Below are 23,971 nucleotides of genomic sequence, written 5' to 3' on the forward strand. Positions count from 1 at the left end.
ATTTCAATAGACAACAAAAACATGCATCTTCATTAGCTACACAAAAACGTTTCCCAGTTCAGAACCCATCGGTATGTCAAATTATACATATGGACAGAGGAACTATTCCCTATTATTTTCCAAAAATCTCGAAGCCTGAATGTACTAATTCAATGTTTTTTCGAGAATAACGTATACACACTACTTCACCAAAACATAGCAGGTATATTGGCTAAGATAGACTATTTTGATATAACGTTAGAATATCTCATCACGAACAAAATTCTCAATAGCATTGACATTATATGCCTAACCGAAACTTTTATCAAACGAGGTTCTGAGTCAAACTTGAAAATAAATAACTATGTTGTTGCTTCACATTTTACTAGATCTACACAGAAACGAGGTGGGACATGTATATTGTTAAAAAAACATTTAGAATATAAAACTCTCTCTGACCTATACAAAATTATAAAACCGATAGAAATTCATTTTGAATACTGTGCTGTTAAAATTATATCAATAAATCTCACTGTTGTTTGCATATACAGGACACCTACATCCGATATTAACTTATTTTATGAAAAAATGGAACTATTGTTACATAGACTAAATCCAAACTCAAAAAAACCACTTGTCCTTTGTGGTGACTGGAATATAAATATGTTGGTCAAAAACAAGTGTTCTGATAGGTTACAATCAATATTGACTAGCCATAATCTCACTAACCACATTCTAAAGCCCACTAGAAAACTGTCCTGTATTGATCTGATAGTATCTAACATTGTGGATATAAAGTCAGTTATTCATTATCTTGCATTGTCAGACCATGAAACGGCACAGTCAATAACTTTCAAATGTAGTAAGGTAACTTCTCATCCTCCTCGTAACAAAATGACTTGGTTTGAGACTAAACGAGATTTTTCAAAAGATAATATTAATAAATTTGTGCAATGCATATCAGCGTTATCATTTCAGGAAGTGTACGAGCAGGATGAGACAAACAAAGCTTTTAGCCAACTACACGAACTTTTGACTCTTTTTCATGCACTGTGCTTTCCCGAAATTAATGTTAAAATTGTAAATAAAGAAATTAAAAACAGATGGCTATCTAAGGGTATAAAAAGGTGCTGTATAAATAAGCGTCGTCTATATTTGAAATTTTTACAATCACCAGACAATAAACATATAAATCAAACAAAATATAAGAAATATTCGCGACTACTTAAAAGTTGTATTGAAAAATCACAAGCAATTACTAATAAAAAGTTTATAGCGAGATCTAAGAATAAGTCCAAAGCGTCTTGGGATATTATTAATAACAGTTTTGAATCTAAAATATCGAATAGAGAAATAAGTAATGTTAAATATCAGGGCATTACTTATTCCACCCCAAGTATAATTACAGAAGTATTTAATAACTTCTTTCTGGACATTAGCAATAAATCTAATGATGTTGATTATAAACAAAATTTGACTTGTGACATAAATAGTAATCATAAAACACTGTATCTGACGCCAACAAACATAGACGATGTATATAAAACAATTTTAGGACTAAATATGACGAACTCAACGGGATATGACAACTTAAATACTAGACTTCTAAAACGCTGTGCTGCTTATTTGGCACCGCCACTTATGCATATTATAAATCTATCTTTTGTGGAAGGTGTGTTTCCAGAAAAACTCAAGTTGTCAATTGTAAAGCCAGTATACAAAAAAGACGATAAAAGTGATATAAAAAACTACCGTCCTATAACTCTAATACCTGTACTCTCAAAAGTTTTAGAAAAAATTATGCACAATAAACTATTTAGTTTTATATCACACTGCAACATACTAAAAGATGAGCAATATGGCTTTAGAAAGAATTGCAGTACTACACTAGCCTGCTATAATCTTAACAAAGTTATCACAGAGAACCTTAATGCGAAGGAGTCGGTTGTATGTATCTTTCTAGATATGACCAGAGCATTTGATCTAGTTTGTCATAAAACGCTTCTAGATAAATTGGAAAAGTATGGTATTAGAGGAAAATGTTTACAGTGGTTGGAAAGTTACCTTAGCAATAGAATGCAATGTGTTGAAATTTTAAATACAAATAATTTTCGATGTAATACATACCGATCAAATTTTAAAATTCAAAATCCATATGGTGTTCCTCAAGGCAGTATCCTAGGTCCTTTATTATTTATTTTGTATATAAATGACCTCCCGAATGTCATCAAACACAAATGCATTATGTATGCTGATGATACAACTATTGTCGTTACTGGCAAGGATAGATCAATTATTGAGTTTGAATGTAACGATGCTTTATCAAAAGTTATCCAATGGTTAGACAGAAATAATTTGTCAGTCAACATGCAGAAAACAAAATTTATTCAATATATGCCATATAACAACATATCCTCAAATTTCAAAATTAGTTATAAAGGGTCGTCTATAAATGAAGTAGAAACTACAACTTTCTTGGGGATAATAACTGATAAATATTGCAATTGGAAATCCCACATCGAACAATTATGCGCCAAGTTGGATAGATTTGTATTTGTTCTTAGAAGATTATATCAAACCAACAGTTACAAAACAGCTTTGTTGGCATATAATGGATATGTTTCTTCACTGCTAAGGTATGGAATCATCTTATGGGGAAACTCTGTACTTATAAACACTGTGTTCGTTAAGCAAAAGGCTTGTTTGAGGGCCTTATGTGGCTTGCACACGCTTGACTCATGTAGACCTTTGTTTAAAAGGTTTAATGTTCTCCCTCTGCCTTGTTTGTATATATTAGAAATATTATTACTAGTTAAAAGATATCCTAAATATTTTAAAAGTTACAATGAGTTAAGTGATGTCAGGCGAAGAAGAAAAGATAAGCTAATAATGCCACCAAAAAGGCTTGACATGTTCGCTAAGAGTGTACATTGTAGTGCAATTTCAATATATAACAAACTACCAGATATCTATAAGATTGACAATGTAAATAGTTTCAAGAGTAAGGTTTCTAAAATGCTTATGGATAAATGTTTCTATAACTTAAATGAGTATTTAAATTACAAATTTTAATGATATTCTTTTTTTTTTTTTTTTTTTGACGTATGATAAATATTTTGACATAATTTTAATTGACATGTGTGTTTGACATAATTTTAATTGACATTTTAACATTTCACTGGTAATAATTACTTGACTTTGCACTAAATTTAACAAGGTTTAATAATTTTGACAGTATATAATTATATATTATGACTATTATTTTATTTTATCTGTCACAGTAGTTTTGAGTTACATTTGTCATAATCATTGAATCTTAAAATGTTAAATTGTATAAGCTATTACATATGTTTTCTTTTTTATTTGTTTGCTTTTAAATTAGGTTTATACATAGTCTATTTAAATTTTTCATACACCAAATTATTATGGTAGAGAGTATCAGGGTCTTATTATATTTAAGTAATCTTTGTAAACCTGCTTTCTGATGAATAAATAAATTATTATTATTATTATTATTATTATTAAAAAAAAATCATATTTTCTCGAGACGTGATTACATGAAAGTTTTAGTTTTTACACATGTTATTGACAATACGAGCCAAAACGCCTGTCGGCCATGACGATCTATATTTCGACTGTTTCATGACGTCATTTTACAAACGGAGCGTTTGACAAAAATATTAACAATTAGTTTGACGTTTAGTACATCAAGTGTGTTAATGACACTAAATAGACGACAGCGTTTTGACGTTTGGAAAATTTGAAAAAATACGTAATATATAAATTAAGTTTTGAAATCCTTAAATTTTATTTATTGATATCGATATATATCGGATTCTTATTCCATATGTACTACACTAAATTAATGTATTGTATAAATTAAATTTGATATAAGCCAACTACCCTATGATAAACATTGGGTTTAAATTACGATGCCATACACAAACACAAAGATACACTGAGAGGCACCTGAAAATTATAACATCCCTATTATTACCATCCCCTAAAAATAGAGTTAAAAATAGAAGATCCGGCTTTAATCATCTAATCTTATTGTTGAAAACAGAAATAAACCAGTATAATATTAATATCACTTTAATTTTATAAATAGAAGGAGAAATAAACGAATTATAAGTTATTTTTATCCAGATCATTAAAATATAAAAAGAACAAGAAAATATTCAAATCGGTTTTCCAGGAACGATTCTAATAATATAACGGGAAAGTATACTTTGTGACATTTTCACAATACATTGCTAAAATATTGGAACGGAGATAGATAATTAGGTATTATAAAAGGAAATATTATTATGCCATCTTTTAAAGCAAAACTAAACCTTGTTAGCTATGAGATAGTATAGTACTACCTAGTAGTAAAAATAATCACTAGATCTAGAATACGTACATAATAAACAAATCCGGATTTTTTAAATAAATATTTGTCTTCTTTTAACATGATTAATATTCCCTTTTCTCCTATTATTAATTGTAAAGACTATATTAGGATTAGGAGTGAGTACGACTTTAGTCCTTTCATCGAGCTTTAAAATGATCAAACTCTTTGACCAAGGAAGCTGATAACTTAGTGTTGTTATGATTAGTTTGTAGTTTATCAAATTAATCATCATTATCAACCTATATTCCGCTCACTTCTGAGCTCAAGTGTCCTCTAAGAATAAGAGGGATTAGGCTAATAGTCTACCACGTTGGCCTGATGCGGATTGGCAGACTTCACACACGAAGATAATTAAAAAAATGCTCTGGTATGCAGGTTTCTTCACGATGTTTCTTCACCGTTTGATACTCGTGATAATTAATTTCTTAAAATGCACACAACTGAAAAGTCGGAGGTGCATGCACCGGACCGGATTCGAGCTCACACCCTCCGGAATCGGAGGCAGAGGTCATATTCGCTGGACTACCTTTTATTTATTTAATTTAAAAGTTTCCTCAATAATTAAGTTTCATTAATTAAAACGATAAAATGATCATAAATCAAATTAATTGGTTGTCTATTATCTAATACAGTTGTGTGAGACGGAAACGCAAATCAGAACGCCCTTTGTTCTAAAAGCAATCAGCATGATCGCATGCCAATTAGAGTTGGACCACCCGCTTCTATTCTCTGAACCGGAAGATGGGGTGAAACACCACAGACGAACACCTTTAGGGCAGATGGATTTGCACTTCTTTTGTTGTTTACCTAGAGTATTCAAATCAAATCCAATTCATTTATTCCAACTTTTCAGTTGTGTGCATTTTAAGAAATTAAATATCACGTGTGGTGATATTTAATTTTTTAAAAATAAAATCACGTAGAAACCGAAAGGAGTTTTGATTTTCATCCTCCTCCTAACAAGTTAGCCCGCTTTCATCTAAGACTGCATCATCACTTACCATCAGGTGAGATTGTAGTCAAGGGCTAACTTGTAAAGAATAAAAAAAGTCTCAATCGGTGAAGGAAAACATCGTGAGGAAACCTGCATACCAGATAATTATCTTAATTCTCTGCGTGTGTGAAGTCTGCCAATCTGCATTGGGCCAGCGTGGTGGACTATTGGCCTTACTCTCCTTCCTCCACCTTCTCTCAGAATGAGAGGGTCATTCTGAGAGGAGACTCGAGCTCAGCAGTGAGCCGAATATGGGTTGAAGACGACGATTCATTAATTAAAAATTCACGCGAAAACAGCAGCCATTACCATCACTTGTCACACGGTCACTTGACATTAGCAGCAATGTCACATTGTTTTAAGCAAACAAAGTTAACTCTGCGTGGTAACACTTTTTTTTATTTTTTCGTATTGAGTAAGTGCCGAAGGCTCCATGTGGGGCCACTACGGCGACACCGGGGAATTTGGGCGAGCGCAGAAGCATCGCCTGATGAGACCCGAAGGCTGAAATAAAGATAGAGACTCTCTAAGGGCGTCTCCTATTAGACTCGGACCTCGGCTTAGAGGGTCATTCGGGAGGGAGTAATCGTGACCTGAGTGAATCAGTCCGGACTCCAGACGCCCCCAAGATCGTGAGTTAGAAAACCCACGTCCGGGTGACGTTAGATATCCAGGACTTCGTCAAGACGCTGTGTAGCTTTAGATTGTGTTGCCCGGGGATGCATTGTCGGTCGTCATGTCACCGTCTGGATCGTAAAGTATGTTTGTGGGACGCCTCTGCTTGAAGTTAACGTTAAGGTTAAGAGTTGCAGGCCCCAATAACTAGTTGGTTGGGATGTATGGCTAAAAGTTGACTCTCATTTGTTGCAATTGGATGAAAGATAGAGCTTTAATTTCGATGCAGCTGTTATTTGTCGACAATGTTTTTCTTTTCGAGATATCTCGTGGCATAGGGTTACTGGGGCAAAATCTATTTGTAACTTTTATATTTAGAAAGGCTGATGTTTATGTACCTGGAGTACGCTGGAAATCGGCAGCTGATCCTTCAGCCAGGAGAAGTACACAGGCATGTCGCCTGACGTCACAGTGCAGGTGATCTGGGCGCGGTCTCCGGAGCGGAGACCAGGTGGGAACACGATGGGTGACAACACCGGGGGAGACACTACGTTGATTTGCACCTACAGGTCATTAAGCACGTATTAATAGACGTTACTCATTTTAAAAGCCCCACCAAACCACGTTTGCGGTGGCGATAAGCCCTGCATTTTGTAAAATTACAACATCGCTAACAGTGGAAGTCACAGACATTGCAGGGGCACCCCCAGGGGACCATTCACCCGCGTGAATTCTCAAACGCATACAGCTTAAATTCGACACTCAGCGGATGAACAATCCCCTAGGGGCGCCCCCACAACGTCTGAAAAATTCCACTCTAAGACATCGTTCAATTTCATGGCAATTTCGTGACATTTTAATTTTGGTATCCTATAAAACATCAACGAATCGCAGCCGCTGTAAACACAACAAGTTCTATTTTTGAAAAAAAAACATGTCTCATGTCTTTTCATTTTAGTAACATTATTTTATTTTCGTATCTTCTCTTGTATCTAATCTAATGTACCTGAAGATGCATCTATGTGAACAGGTTGCTACAAGTTCGTAAACTACATCTCGGCCCTTAGCCATGTAGCACATCGATTCTCTTTCTACAAACGCTAACGCTCCGAAAACTAACAAATTGTATGGGAATGACAGACGCGATCGACGACCTTGGCTGAGTTTGTTGTGGGCTCTTCTCGGACCAAGGCGTTTGGAACCCTCGTAACTTTAATTTAAAATTTTCGACTATTATCACCACCATTAGATTAAATTAAATTATGACATAACTTGACATTTCAAAAGTGCTTGTAAACTAAGCCTAATTGAAATAAATGAATTTTGAATTTTGACAAGTTGATCACGTGACCTGTCGAACCCATAGGTACTTTATTAAATTTTCGAAGCGTTAGCGTATATAGAACGTGCCATATGACTACAGGCCCAGATTTGTGAGCTGGGCGCCGTGGTTTAATCGCAACCTAAATAATTACACTTACCTCTCTTCTAGCAAGTTCTCCTCCTGGAGTCAGCACGGAACAGATCCAACCACCCTTATCTCTTGTCCGGTCCACGTTGGTGATGGTAAGATGTCCTTCCCCTTGGTGGTAGCGAGGGTCGGTGCCTGCGCCGCCCTCCCACTTCACTGAGCTTTATTGACAATGATGATATATGTTAGATATTAAAAACCCTTCCAATATATTTCCTTACATTATAACTATTCTAGTTTAGGCTTAGAATTAGTTTAATAAATTAAACCTAAGATACCGAATTATAACTAGCCATGGATAATGTAGTATATAAACCAACACTACTACGTACAACGGCCAAACCTTAGTGGCCAAGTGCGGATAAGGCCCAGGAAGAAAAGAAAAGAAACCAACACTACCCCTTTGAATCCCCCTTTTTATCCCAACTGAGCAAAAGGCTTGTATTAGGAGTAAACTACGACAAAAGTCATAGATGGGGATGAAAGTTTAGACCTCTAAGTTTGAGTCTCGTCGACTCGTACATATAATCTTGAGAAGTGTTATTACGAATAATTTTATCATACAACAAAAAAAATGTACTACAAAGCAATAGTACCAAGTCCAAGCAAATTCGTATGATAAATCAATCAAATGCAAAAATAATATAATAAATAAAATAAATATACTTAAATATACTTAAACAATACACATCACTATGTAGCCCCAAAGTAAGCATACAGAGCAGCTTGTGTTATGGGTGCTAAGATAGTTGATATTATAATATTCATATACATTTATATACTACATATAAATCCTTATATAATGTATAAATACACACAGACACTGGAAAAAACCCATGTTCATCACACGAATATTTTCCAGTTGTGGGAATCGAACCCACGGCCGTGGATGCAGAAAGTAGGATCACTACCCACTGCGCCACGCGGCCGTCAATATCAGTGTGATGAACATTCAATTAAAACAACGATAACGGAAAAATAAGTCTGACATTATTTAATTGAATATTTCAATTAAAACAATTTGTGAATTAAGATTTTCATTGTGCAATTAATTATATTCAATTAACTTTTTAATGATTTTAAGAACAACGACTTTATTTATTGGAGTATGATAAAATACCTATATGAAATGGAATCAATACTCAAATTATTATTATTATTTTAACATAACTACGTCTGAAATGAAAAGTGCCTGAAGACGAAAGTCTTCGAAAAGTGCGTGTTGCCAGTGATGACTTACGGATCCGAAACCTGCTCTGTGGCCCTCATAAAAAGGCTCAAAGTCGCTCAGCGGGCGATGGAGCGAGCTATGCTTGTGGTTTCTCTGTGTGATCGAATCAGAAATGAGGAGATCCGCAGAAGAACCAAAATCACTGATATAGCTCAGCGAGTCGCGAAGCTGAAGTGGCAATGGGCAGGCCACATAGTTCGAAGAGCCGATGGACGTTGGGGTCCCAAGGTGCTGGAACCCGCACCGGAAAGCGCAGTGTTGGTCGACCCCAATCTAGGTGGACTGAGGACATCAAGCGGGTTGCAGGGAGCCGCTGGATGCTCGCGGCTCGAGACCGTTTTGGAAGTCCATGCAAAAGGCCTATGTCAAGCAGTGGACGTTCATCGGCTGTTAATGATGAATGATGACATCTGAAGTGATCTACAAGTATCTAAACACTATACAGTGTGTGTTGTAAATACATAATAAAGGATATAGATAATAGATATAGCTGTTTTCAGCCTCAAAATGAAACACTTGATTGAAGGCATTTAAAGCCATAAAGGACTATCAATATTGCAATCACAAAATTGACGTGCGGGTGATAAATAAATCATACTCCAATTTATTGATAATGGAGTTTTAACGGAAACAGAATGCTTTTACAATTTTCGCTGAGCAGAAATGTAAAAGTTTTCAATTAAAATGTTGACGGTGAAAAAATACTTACTCGATTGGAAATCCGTAATAGGGGCACCAAATAGTGACGTCAGAGCCGGCGACTGCTTTTACTTGATTCATTGAGCGAATGTATGGGGGACCTGAATATTAATTATTTGATATATTTTTATTATTCATTGATAAGTTAATGCTAACGCCGTGATGGCCCAGTGAATATGACCTCGGGCTGCGATTCCGGATGGGTGCCGGTCCGGGGCATGCACCTCCAACTTTTCAGTTGCATTTTAAGAAATTAAATATCACGTGTCTCAAACGGTGAAGGAAAAACATCGCGAGGAAACCTGCATACCAGAGAATTTTCTTAATTCTCTGCGTGTGTGAAGTCTGCCAATCCGGGGGCAGCGTGGTGGACTATTGGCCTAACCCCTCTCATTCGGAGAGGAGACTCGAGCTCAGCAGTAAGCCGATTATAGTTTATAATGATGATGATGATGAAGTTAATGGTTGACTGCGATCTCACTTGGTGTGACGATGCAGTTTAAGATTGTATCGCGCAATCTTAGAAGGTAAGCAAGTGGCAGGTTTGGCATCAGTGGCGCAGTGGTATGCGTGGTGGATTTACAAGACGGAGGTCTTGGGTTCGATCCCCAGCTGGGCCGATTGAAGTTTCTTAATTGGTCCAGGTCTGGCTGGTGGGAGGCTTCTGCCGTGGCTAGTTACCATCCTAAGACGTACCGCCAAGCGATTTAGCGTTTCGGTACGGTGTCGTGTAGAAACCAAAAGGAGTGTGGATTTTCATCCTCCTCCTAACAAGTTAACCCGCTTCCATCTTAGATTGAGTTACAAACAGTTCATTACCTTTACCAGAAATTATAAGCAATTAACTAAAAATAAATAAAGAGGTTTGGTTTTTTACTTATATCTCGAAAACCATTGGAGATATTTCCAATTTGAAAAGTTTCAAAGATTCAAAAAGAAGAGGAAAATTGCAAACGAAAACTTGTAACTTTTAGAAGTATGGCTAAACAATTATTGAAATAGTTTTAAATAGTTTCAGGAGAAGGAGAAAAAGTTTTGAGTTTTTGACCTAAAAGGCACTTGTTAACTATTGTATAAGTAAATTAAAAACAATAAGTATTACCATAAACATTTAGACGAGCGGCGTGCGCTACGGATCCGTGGGAGTTAGTTGCACGACATTCATATCTACCGCCGTGCTCTACCCTTGCGCTGTTTAGGGAAAGCGTCGACAGTATGTAATTGCTGCTGGACCCAATACCTGAGGGTCCCGTTTCCCGTCCTTCCGTTATTATTGCCCTGGTAACAATATAAATAATTAATAATCCAGTAAACAGGAAAATCCATTTACAACCTGCTGCAATATTGCCTTTTTGATATACTTCCTTACTTACACGAAATTGCCCGTACTGTGGCGATTTCGTTCACTACGCTAGGACACACTAAAAACAGAAAAATGAAATCTTTTCAACAAAAAAAAAAACAACCGGATTCAAAAACACAAAAATTTTTGTTAAAAAGATTTTTTTTGTTACTTTTCGAAGCGTTAGCGTTTGTAGAAAGAAAATCGAGTGCCACATGGTTACAGTCTCAGACTCGACTAACCACAACTGAAGTCTGGAAAGCTTTTCGCATACTGACCGCTAAACGAGGCACCGCGTAATGATGATGTAATAGTAAAAATAAACAAATGTAATGTAGGTAAGTGGTTGTATTAATGCCTTTAAAAAATAAAATAAATGACAGAAAATTCATCTAAGTAAATGATTTAAGTTTACATAGACAAAGATCGAAACCCTTTCAGCCTATCTCAAATTCATCAAAAGTACCTACTTAAACAAAGGCTTTCATTTTCTTGTAAAACGGAAAATAATGAAGCTCTTATATTGAATGGAAAAGGGTTTGATTGTCAATAGACAGCGGAAAGGACGTCTTACAAATAGGTACACAAATGTATTTTAGTGGACAAAATTAAATAATACTGATAAGTATCTGTAAAAGAACTCGTCCTATACATACATATTAAGAGTATAATTACTTTTATTTTTACTACAAATTAAGATATTCAGATCTTTATTTATTAACCTCTTGCATCTAACCAAACAACGGTTTTATTAAAAAAAACGGGTTTTATGAAAATCCATATCTATCGTGTTTAGCGGTTAAATTAATTGTTATGTAAAATCATATTTGTCGTGTAATTTCAAAATGGAACGATCTTCTACTCCGCAACATGGCGACCAAAGAGGTAACTTATCAAAGGTTTAATTTAAATTTCGAACTGGCTTGCACACAGAAAGCTGTATAGAGAAAAAAAAATACTTTGGCGCGTAAAAAACTATTCCTATTAATTGTTTGTCAACTTCGTCATTGGTTTTAAAATAGTGTTAGATAGACGCAAAATTAACAAAAGCATCTTATCCCGACCATCGACTTCCCACCAAAACATTGAAATCCAGAATTACGCCGAAGACACTAGTATACAACATATTTCAACCTCGTTAGAAATACCTCAAACCAACATAATTCCCGGAAAATCCACATTAAATTTTAAGAATTGTACATTCAATAATTGTATTTTCGAATAAAAGATCTGAACTCTACTACTTAGTTTAATTTCCGCGCATTATTTGAGAAAAGTACTTTACAAGCCTTGGCCGCAACTAGACATTGATGGACTTACGTATGTGTGTCTCGGCTTCGCCTCGGCTCACGTTCACACGTTCGTCCATCAATGCCTCTTTTGCCGCTGTAGTAATGTACTATTGTTTGTATTGCTTTTTACTTTCTTTTCTTCCTTTATAGTTATGAGGCGTGCAAGCCTCACTTACCCGTGGTGCGCTGGTATGTTTTGGCCGTCCAAGGTCCAGCGGAACCGCGGAGGGGGCTCCCCCACCGCTGAACACTTCAACGCCACTTGAGCTCCAGGCTGCACCGCTTGCTCAATGAAAGTATACACCAACTCCGGACGAGAATCTATATCAACAAAGTCGGATTAGTCTAGTTCAGGAAGACGATTTGGTTTTTTAGGTACATCCAAATGCCTTCCTGCTCCTTCTCTATAACAGCCGTTCTTGAGGAACCAACCAACAAACAAATTAAAAATGAGGGTACAAATCACTAGTCATTTCACATCTAATAATAATTATAAATAACTTGTTCTAAAATTAATGAAAATAAACTTGATTAATAAGCTTAGAACATATGGTTAATAAATTTTGAATAAAATTTTATAAACAAACCATACATAATTTAAAATAAATAAGTTATGCATTTTCTACCTTCATTTTTAATTTCTTTGTTGGTAAACAGTATTCATGGTTACATGGTTACAGTCTCAGACTCGACTAACCACAACTGAAGTCTGGAAAGCTTTTCGTGTACTGATAGCCCAGTGGATATGACCTCTGCCTCCGATTCCGGAGGGTGTCGGTTCGAATCCGGTCCGGGGCATGCACCTCCAACTTTTCAGTTGTGTGCATTTTAAGAAATTAAATATCACGTGTCTCAATCGGTGAAGGAAAACATCGTAAGGAAACCTGCATACCAGAGAATTATCTTCATTCTCTGCGTGTGTGAAGTCTGCCAATCCGCAATGGGCCAGCGTGGTGGACTATTGGCCTAACCCCTCTCATTCTGAGAGAAGACTTGAGCTCAGCAGTGAGCCGAATATGGGTTGATGACGAAACAGTATTCATCAAGAAAGGCTGTTATGTGGTATAGTGACACCATTGAACGCTTTCGTAGGCGTATTTCGAGTCAGAAACAGACAGAAGAAGTTTTATTTTTCCAAAAATATGCAATAGGTACTTACCTACAATTTAACAACTACACTAATATATAAAGCTGAAAAGTTTGTTTGTTAGATTGAACGCGCTAATCTCAGGAACTACTGGTCCGATTTGAAAAATTCTTTCAGTGTTAGATAGCCCATTTATCGAGAAATATATATTATCCCCGTATTCTTACGAGAAAGAAAACCACGCGGGTAAAACCGCGCGGCGTCAGCTAGTCTTATTTAATTATCCTAATTTGGATGCAGGAGAAAGTAATTATGGACTGAATCACTGGCACAAGATAGTCAAAGTAAATAGAAAGGCAAAAAAATTGTATCAAACTGTTTTCCTACAAGGAGAAGTCAACAAGTAAACATAATAAATTATATTTAAGTAATTTTAAAGTAATACAGAGAGAAAAATAAAGACAAGCAGGTAAATAAAAATATACAGCGTGCAGAAGAAAATGTTCTCAAAGGATAAAACTATATACACGACTTTGTTACCTGAGGACCGCCTGAGACGTTTTCGTTTGACGCCCGAGCCGCTGGTTTTCCTCGCTAACGAGCACCACACAACTGGAGATAACATATTAGTATGAGCAATATAGATATTAGATTTGTATGTGTTTTATGAAATATCTTGAAAGATGAAACAGTAATTAGATTGGTATCACGCTAATATTATAAAGGCGAAAGTTTGTGTGTAAGTGTGTAAGTGTGAAAGTGTGTAAGTATATTTGTTCCTCTTTTATGGCGTTGGTTTATTAAAGCGATTTGGCTGAAATTTGGAATGGAAATAAATTTTACTCTGGATTAACACATAGGCTACTTTTCATCTCAGAAAAATCCAGGGTTCCCGCGGGATTTGTCAAAAACTGAATTCCATAAAAACATTTTTTTTTTTTTATTTAGTCTCTCAATTATTCCTGCAATCTGTCGTGAGACATTCAGCGGGATTTTAAGTATTTGAATTAAGGCGTGTTTGGTGCAAAATTCAGTGATTTGCTCAAATATAATAATGTAGTGTCTATTTCATGACATCTTGTGGTGCTTGGTCTCTTTAGCCTTTTGAAAGTTGTATCAGGTTTCTTCATCATTAGGTTCCTTGCAAGTTGATTTGGATGTTTACGAATACGCTTTTGGTATGTTTTCATTGAGTGTGCAACTTCTGTCTTTGTAGTTTAAATTTTTAGCTCACGATGCAGGCGATCATTTTTGATGTACCAAGGAGCATTGGTAATCATGCGCACCATACGCTATTTGTTTCTAAAAATAGTTTAGCTTCTAAAGAGTGGTGAGACAGGCCATTTGGGTTCCATAAAACTATTTTGAGCTGCTCGAATTTTGACATATGACTGTCATTAAATTGGTGAGGAGATTTGTCACGGTGCATAATTGATTCATAATTTGATTGAACATATTTATTAAATTCTTCATATCATTTTGATTATCGGAAGATTCTTGGATGTTAGAATAATTTTTTGGTTGAGATTTGTTTTTGAGGATATCTGCATAGCTCGTTTCAGGCATTTGCCATTGTTGTCTCAGCGTTATAGGATTGATTGGTATTTTAGGCTGTCCTGATTCTGTAGCAGGTATTTTAGGGCGAAGAGGAGGATATTTCTGCTTCTGTAGTTCTTTATAGATAATAAAAACATGAAATTAAATTAAATATTATAAAAATATTATTCTCGTTATTATTTTAGGATACGTAAAATTATTTAATTTTTCTGTACCTACATATTATTTTTTAAAGGGTTCGCTATGTTACGTATAATTGTATAGGTAGGTAGACGTAATTATCAATATACTAGCTGATGCCGCGCGGTTTTACCCGCGTGGTTCTCGTTCCCTTAAGAATACGGAAATTATATAGCCTGTACCTTCCGCGATAAATTGGCTATCTAACACTGAAAGAATTTTTCAAATCGGACCAGTAGTTCCTGAGATTAGCGCATTCAACCAAACAAACAAACAAACTCTACAGCTATAGAATATTAGTATACATTTACGTACATATAAATATACTAATGTCTGTCTGTTATTTCAAAATAAGATTTTTCAAGCGCTTACAGCTATTTACACAATATTAAGAGTGTGCAATATGTAATTTGGTGGTTACAAATGGTTCTGGATCTTAGATTCTAGAAAAGTTAGGAGCCTGATATTTGGGTAAATGATATTTCAAAGTGTTAGCTTCGTTATGACTATACAAAATACACAATTTGTGAAACTTTTCTCGATAGTTTATTTTTTTTAAAAATACATGTTTTGCTCACATTTTGCTTTCAATCTCAGTAAAAGCAAACTTACTTTCTTAAATTTTTGTTTTGTATAGAAAATTAGGTATGTATCTTGAACATGGCCATTTTGTTTTTCGTTATGTTGTTTAATTTACTTTTATCAATTTGGTAGAAATGGTTTTGGCGCTCACGTCATAAAATTTGCGTCGTGCGTCAATCGCTCCGTGCTATTCACTCACGTGAAAGTCATAATTCGACGTCTCGATTGCGCTTCGAATTTTATCCATATCGTACCGACGCGCTGCGCGCTCTTAAAATAAAATCAAGATATATTTAATTTTTGTCTGTCTTTTTGTTTGTAAAGGATAATTATTAGTCTCTGGATTGGCTGAATGTTTCGTGATGCGTGCTTTTATAGATATCGGAGCGTACAAGACTGCTGTACGAGTTTAGGTGCTTACAATTTTTTACAATAGGTGTATGAAATAAGAATTTACAATCACATGAGCTTCACAGTTTTACAGCCTACCATAGTATAACTTTTCACAAAGCGGCGCACGTCTTTCGCATATTTGCGCCACAAAATTTGAAAAACCCACAAGCAACTGATGCAAAACTAAAAATACTTCTACATAATGTACGTAACATAAGTTGCTTTGAGAAATTTTTACGAGTAGAGAGAGGGTAGGCAATAAAACTACGTTGTCGCCGTCGGTATCCTATAAAGGTCCGAGAGCTTGCAGCAGCTTCACTTACCTCATTTTAGGAAAGCTGAAAGTTTGTTAGCCTATTGTTTTACTTCCTAAGTAATGTTAGGTTTTTGCCGGCTCTTCTTAGTAAAACCTGTCTTCTGAACCGGTCTTTACAAATAGTCAAACTTGATGTTTCAAAAGTGCTTTTAAAGTAAGACTGCTTGAAATGAATCTATTTTGATTTGATTTGGTACGTAAACCATTATGGAGCTTGGACCGTGGTGGCTATAGATGGTAGTAGGAAACATATTTTTCTCCGGGATATCATTCCTCCAGTCGTGCCAACTTTTGACTAGTAACCATTAAAGTCACCTTTAAAAAATTAACGGTATTTTTCGAAGGTATCCCGCGAAGCATAGCTATTGACGATTTAGGGGAAATGGTTTCTCATATTAAAGGCGTTAATTTTATTCTCTAATTTAATTAATTTGTCAATAAATTACAACCTTAAATCTGTAACCAAAACAAAAAAAAATATTAATTCACTTTATTAGTAATACTGTCTGCTTTGTGCTTTTGCCTAAAAAACACTTTGTAAAAAGCCAATTTGTGAAAAGGCAAAGAGCACTGTTTTTAGTCCCCATATGCAAAGAGCTGGTTTAGCTGGTTTTTAGTAGCACGATAGGCTAAGAGCATACAGCGCTGATTTTTATCTTTTTTACAGTAGCACCATAGGCTGACAAAGTTTCAGCCTAAAATGACAATGAAGTATGTCTGACTACCGCAGGCTCTCGGTCTATAAAGGTCATACAGAATTTAGGTCCCGTTGAAAAATTCACTCACTTTTTCGTTTTACTATCCGCGTTCGTTCAGAATTTATACCCCCGTAAATCGTGGGGGTAAAAAATTTACAACCAACGATATCCGCAGACGTCGACGTAAACGAAGTCTCCGTTGGAAGACGTTTTTATGTTTTATTTGTATTTATACTGTCAATTAGTTAATACGTTTTAGTAGTAGGAGACAGAGAACAGAAGTAGGATAGCTTTAGAACTTTTGTGATAAAGTTCGTCTGGGGAAGTACTGCATCATACTTATTTCCGCTGCCAGGCAGCATTGCTCAATCGCTTGGTTCATCATTATCTATCCTACTTCCTACTAATATTAACTATAAACGCGAAAGTTTGTATGGATGTTTGGACTTTTGTTACTCTTTAAAACCGCTACTACTGAAGCGATTTGCCTAAAATTTGTAATGGAAATGGATTTTACTCTGGATTAACACATAGGCTACTTTTTATCCCGAAAAAATCCATGGTTTCCGGAGATTTGCGAAAACTGATGATTTTAATGATATGAATGTTTGTTACACTTTCACGCTTCGAATACTTAACCGAATTAGCTGAAATTTGGTATTAAGATATATTATAGCATGGATTAACACATAGGCTACTTTTTTACCCCGAAAAATCCCGGTTCCCGAGGGATTTGTGAAAAAGTAATTAACCGAGGGATTTGTGAAAAACTAAAACGCGGACGAAGACCGTCCGCTAGTAGGTAAAAATATTATAAAGAAGAAAGATTTGATCGTTTGTTTGTTTGCTTATTGAGCAAGCAATCGAAAATTAATAAAAAAATCTAATAAAGTAGTAGGTACTTCAGTATTGAATGCAAGAATTGGCTTTGTTTATTCAATTAAACGCAAAAATGGGCCGCCGTAACAAGTCAAACAACAAAAAACGCTACGAAACAATAGCTTGTGCAGAAGCCCAGTTTTAGTACATGAAAAAAAAAATCAAAAACAGAACACCCCAACCCAACCACCCTACACCCTACAAAGATGGTTGCCAGTTGGAAATATTCGGAGAACTATTCCAATTTGGAAAGTTTCTTAGCAAAGTAACCGCTGGTCCGAAATTGACTCGAAAAATTGATCCCGTCAAAATCACGTATGGCGTCCTTACTGAAGTTCTTAAATAAGAAACTAAAAGCTTTTACCGCAACCGCAGTACATCTAATATTTGCAATGACAGGGAGACATTTGGGCGAAATGTGAATAGAAGTAAACGCGATACGATAGCTTCAAATAGCTAAACTATTACTACTAATACTACTAACTAAGACTAATGAGGCATCTCTCTTATTGGTCATACATTGGTCATATATAGATATAAGAAAACCATATAAGGTATTAGGTAACACCAGTTTTCGGTTCATGTTTATTTTATGTGCGGTACTGTACTAGACATCATTCTTAGAGCGATGCCTTATTAGCGCGTTACTTTGCGATGTCGCAGCGTCGACGCTACGTCGCTTTATTTTAAATAACGTCTTATGGCTGGTGGAAGGCTTCAGCCGTGGCTAGTTACCACCTTACAAAAACGTGCTGCCAAGTGATTTAGCGTTCCGGTACGATGTCGTGTAGAAACTAAAATGGGTGTGAATTTTCACCCAACTCCTAACAAGTTAGTCCACTTCCATCTTAGATTGCATCATCACTTATCATCAGGTGAGATTGTAGTCAAGGGCTAAATTGTAAAGAATAAAAAAAAACATGCCACCTGCCAGCGTTGCGTCATTGGAGCTCTGTTGTTACAACGGTATTTTACTTGTTTTATTCCTTTCTTGAGATTGACTGGAAACGCATCGCAATGCAGGTGTGGCATACAATGCGTTGATACGTTGCAACGATGCAACGCAACGCACTAATAAGGAATTTCCTTAAATGTGTCATACACGGATATAAGACTCTTTTATGTCATTTAACCTACTTTTATGTATGGATCGGTTACTATGTTGCGTAGCCCTTTGTGTATGAGAAACTCGGCAGCCTATTACCATTTACAGATATAGAAGACGACCCTTCGGGTCGCTACCTGGGTCGTGGGAAGCAAATCATTCTCCTAAAACCCCGGCCTTTTTCTATCTGTATTGACATATTTTATCATATTAAATGTGTCGTATTGATGTTTAATATAATATGTACAGGGTGTCAGATACGCCACCTAATTATCTAAAACTAATTTGAATAGTTTTCCAAAAATCCCTACGGTGACCAAGTTATATCTGTTTTTCTGTTTATCCAGGCTAATATCCGGAACGGCTAAGCTGATGCTGATGGGACTTTCACTATAAGATAGAGCAACATAATGGGTACATTTATCACGAAAAAATCCATAGTTCCTGCGGGATTAGCGGGATCATCATCATCATCATCATCATTATCATCGATACATATATATAAAATTTAAGTGTCAGTCTGTGATTTAAACATAACTGTGTTTTTTTAAGTGCTTAGAGCTACACGATACCCAAACATAATCAAGTTTCTTTTTTTAATTTTTGTCTGTTTATACGGGTTAATCTTGGGAACTATATTAATGGGACCTTTACTGGAAGATAGAGGAGGTTACGGAGCAACATTATTGGCTACTTGTTATCCCAAAATAATCCATGTTTCCTGCAGGATTTATATAAACCGAGTGTCCGCTAGTTTTTAATATAAATGCGTAGAATTTTGCTCCACCGACTCACTGAGCTATACAATTTAAATAAGAGACATTTTAATAAAAAAATATCACAATGAGACCATTATAATATCGTTTTTTTTGCAGCGAAAACGTTAGAAATGTGCCTATTATAAGAGTACGATGTTCACAAGTGATAACAACCTGGTAATATGAATTTTTCGTAACAATTCGAGACGCGCCGAGGTCTTATTTTTCTCTCTGAGTGAGTACGGAATTTATGAGAGACCCCCAAAGCAATAAAATACCTTGCGAGAAAATGAAGGAGCAAATCGCAATATATTTGTTCCTCGGTGGCTAGAAGAAAACCATTTTAGCCGTTCGCGCGTGGAAATATTATTTTCCCTGCTAACAATAGGCGCGGACGTAACCTTTTGATTATACTTTCATTTTGTGAGACTTACCCTTTATTAGATCATTTCGACCTCTCCGGATTTTCTCGACAAACAATACTACCCTGATTATGGGTTTTAAATGGTTTTGTATGCCAAATGGCTCATCTTTAGGTACGTTTCACTATCTATACCTATAATTAAGACTAGACTGAAAAACTGGCAGGCCTGTAGGTATTTATGTACCTATAAAAAAAAATCTAATGAATCCTACTAATAGGTACTATAAACGCGAAAGTTTGTAGTGATGTTTGGATATATGTTTTGGATGTTTGTCAGAAAGAAACAGAAATAAAGATAACTCTGACGACGTAAACCGTGCCATGTCGCATGTGTCGCATTGGTTCACTGCAAATAATCTACTTTTAAATGCCAAGAAAACTAAATGTATTGAGTTTTCATTGCCAAATGTAATAAAATTAGAAAAGTCTATAATGATCGATGGTGAAACACTGGAAATGGAGAGTTCCACAGTTTTCTTGGGAGTGACCTTGGATTGTAAACTTCAGTGGGGTGCTCATATAGAAAAACTGTCTGGTAAACTCAGCTCAGCGGCATTTGCAGTGAGAAAAATAAGACAGTTCACTGATGTTGATACAGCTAGGCTAGTTTATTTTGCGTACTTTCACAGCGTAATGACTTACGGAATTTTATTGTGGGGCAAGGCTGCCGATATACAATCTATATTTGTACTTCAAAAAAGAGCAATTCGAGCAATATATCAATTAAAATCACGCGAGTCCCTTCGTCAAAAGTTTAAAGAAATAGGTATACTAACAGTAGCCTGTCAATATATATATAACAGTATAGTATATGTAAGACAAAATATTAATTTGTACAAACGAAAAGGAGATTTAAACCCACGTCTTACTAGACACGGGCATAAGTTAGTTATTTCTGCATATCGTCTCCAAAGAGTAAAAAAATCTTTTGTAGGTTTGGGTGTACTCTTCTATAACAAGATCCCCAAGACTGTGATGGACCTGCCAATGCATAGCTTTAAGCAATGTGTTAAAAAACATTTACTTAGTCGAGGTTACTACAACATTGATGAGTTCCTTAAAGATAAAAGCGCTTGGAGGCCATTGGATCAGCTTCCACCTTCACACAGGAAATAAAACTATAAGAAATTGTAATTGTTATCAATTGTAAATTATAATACTGTACGACTTTTTCAAAAGAGCAACTGTTGAGTTTCTTGCCGGTATCTTCTCAGCAGAACCTGCCTTCCGAACCGGTGGTAGAATCTTTACAAATAGTCAACTGACGTGTCAAAAGTGCTTGTAAACTGAGCCTACTTGAAATAAATGATTTTTGATTTGATTTGATTTGATTTGTTACTCTTTAACGCCGCTACTACTGAAGCAATTTGGCTGATATTTGGAAAATGGATTACCACATAGGCTACTTTTTATCCCGAAAAAATTCATGGTTTCCCGAGATTTACAAAAACTGATGATTTTGATGATATGAATGTTTGTAACTCTTTCACACCTCGACTACTGAATCGAATTAGCTGAAAATTGGTATTGAGATATATTATAGCCTGGATTAACACATATGCTACTATTTCTAATCCATGGTTCCTGAGGAATTGTGAAAAACTAAATTTCACACAGACGAAGTCGCGGGCGTCCGCTAGTTATCTATAAAAAGATCACTAAAACTTTACTATATTTTTCAAATAAAATTTTATTTCACAGTCATTAGAAAAGTGATATCCAATTCAATATTTATTTTATGGTCGTCAAGCGTCCAATTAAAATATTTTTATTTGTATACATTTTGGTCTATGAATGTTTTTGAAACATATTTTCCACTTTATAGAACAGACATTGCATGTGTATACTATTAGTGAATTTCATTTTAAATTTTCTACCTCTAAAATATAGACGGCTTCAAATCATGGCATCCTTGGTTCGAGTCCTCGATCGGAATTATAAAAAAATTTAATAAAAGCTTTTGTATCTTCTAAAAAATTCTGGAAAGTTTGTTTTACACCCCGTACCTCGATTATTGATATACATTGGATATACAGAGTCTAAAATTATCGTCCTCAACCCGCCAACCCACATTGTAGCAGTGAGTTGGATATTTACTCCATTATTTGCTGATAATGATGATAAATTACTCTCTCTGTCATAAGAATTACTGTCACCGCACACGGGCGACACGTGACAGCCACAAACGCCGCTACAAGAAGCAAGAAGGGGCCACAAAAATAGCTGAGGCACGCGACAGACACTTGGGGTCGGTGGTCGACACTTGTAGTCGATGGCTGCTACTTTTTTAAGCCATGCATGCATGCAGTATCATAATGGCACGAATGGTGTGATGCGGCGTTTAGTGGCCACAAGAAGCGAGCAGCGACGATTGTAGCGTGTGGCGGCCACAGTAGTAGGCAGAAGTTTCAGCGTGATGCCCGAATAACAAAAAAACATGGACAGACAGACAGACAAAAAATCAAAAAAAAAACAACGAAAATTTTCAAAATATCTTCAATGTACAGAATTCGTATTATAAGTATAGATTCTAGATGGCGCTGGCGTACTTTATGCCACGCTAACGTTTGTGGTTACAAATGGTATAAGTAAAATCTTAAATTACCATTAAATGTATAGAATTCGACTCGAATCGACTTCGAATTTCGTTTTATTATAAGTATAGATAGATATACATATACCTGACTGGGAAAATGGCAGGAGAAATTGGAAAGTGTTGGTCTACGAATCAGTCAAACGAAAACTGAATACTTATACTTTGGCGGTACATCTCAATCTTCCAAATTTGCCTTAAATGGTGTAACCCTACCAGCTTGCTCCGATTTTCGGTACCTCGGGTCGCTTTTTCAAAACGATGACAATGTGGACCGAGACGTAAAAAATAGAATGAATGCGGGATGGATGAAATGGCGACAAGTCTCAGGTGTACTATGTGACCCGCGAATGCCTCTTAGACTTAAGGGTAAAATATACAAAACGGTTGTAAGACCTGTCGTGCTGTATGGATCAGAATGTTGGGCGGTGAAAGGGATGGATAGTAAACGAATGCATGTGAACGAAATGCATATGTTGAGATGGATGTGTGGTGTGACAAGAATAGATAAGATAAGGAATGAGTATATAAGAGGAAGTCTGAAGGTGGCGCCAGTGACAGAAAAATTGAGGAGTAGAAGGTTAGCTTGGTATGGACATGTAATGCGTAGAGAGGAAAGTCATATTACTAGAAAAATGTTGAATGTGCAAGTGGAAGGTCATAAGAGGAGAGGAAGGCCAAAGAAGAGATGGTTGGATTGTGTGAAAGAGGACATGTGTGTAAAAGGAGTGGATGATGAGTTGACGAGTAATAGAAACGAATGGAAAAGATTGACATATTTTTCCGACCCCACTTAAGTGGGATAAGGGTAAGGAGATGATGAGATATACATATACCTACAATGAGTAAAACCTGCAGTTCTATTTCAATTTATATCACGGAAGTAGGTACGTTAGTAATAAAACAATAACATTGTTACTTTTGCTAGTGCTTTGTAAACAAAAATATTGACCGAATCATTTGCACCGTACCTACACAATTTTACATAATTAAGGTAAATATTATTTGGCGCATAGTAATATACGTTATACACTAGCCGTAATAGCACCGTTTGTTGTCTTTACGTTCAGCGATAAGGATAAATATAACTTGTTTCACTTTGAGTTAATTTTGCTGGGTTACGAAGTTTTATTTGCAATTTTTATCCTACTAATATTATAAACGCGAAAGTTTGTTTTTGGATGTTTGTTACTCTTTAACGCCGCAACTACTAAACCGATTTGGCTGAAATTTGGAATGAAAATTGTTTTTTCTCTACTCTTTGTCTTTGTCTTTGGCTGTTTGTCTTTGTCTTTGTTTGTTTGTGAAAGGCTACTCTTTGTCCCGAAAAAAATCCATGGTTTTCCGAGATTTACAAAAAACTCATGATTTTGTTGGTGT

At 35.8% G+C, this 23,971-nt stretch overlaps 1 protein-coding gene across 2 annotated transcripts in view; it reads right to left on the reverse strand.

Annotated features, from left to right (window-relative positions):
* Positions 1–23,971, reverse strand: part of LOC112044324 (cell adhesion molecule Dscam2-like) — a 152,503-nt gene that overhangs the window by 37,553 nt on the left and 90,979 nt on the right. For both annotated transcript variants that reach the window (XM_052888110.1, XM_052888109.1), the window contains exons 7-12: positions 13,647–13,718; positions 12,196–12,340; positions 10,488–10,663; positions 9,396–9,486; positions 7,466–7,616; positions 6,383–6,547 (exon numbers count right to left, since the gene is read on the reverse strand). In XM_052888110.1, the coding sequence (XP_052744070.1) occupies positions 6,383–6,547; positions 7,466–7,616; positions 9,396–9,486; positions 10,488–10,663; positions 12,196–12,340; positions 13,647–13,718 (800 nt within the window). The remainder of the gene's footprint in view (positions 1–6,382; positions 6,548–7,465; positions 7,617–9,395; positions 9,487–10,487; positions 10,664–12,195; positions 12,341–13,646; positions 13,719–23,971) is intronic.

This window comes from Bicyclus anynana, chromosome 21, assembly GCF_947172395.1.
Source record: "Bicyclus anynana chromosome 21, ilBicAnyn1.1, whole genome shotgun sequence".
Lineage (NCBI taxonomy): Eukaryota > Metazoa > Arthropoda > Insecta > Lepidoptera > Nymphalidae > Bicyclus > Bicyclus anynana.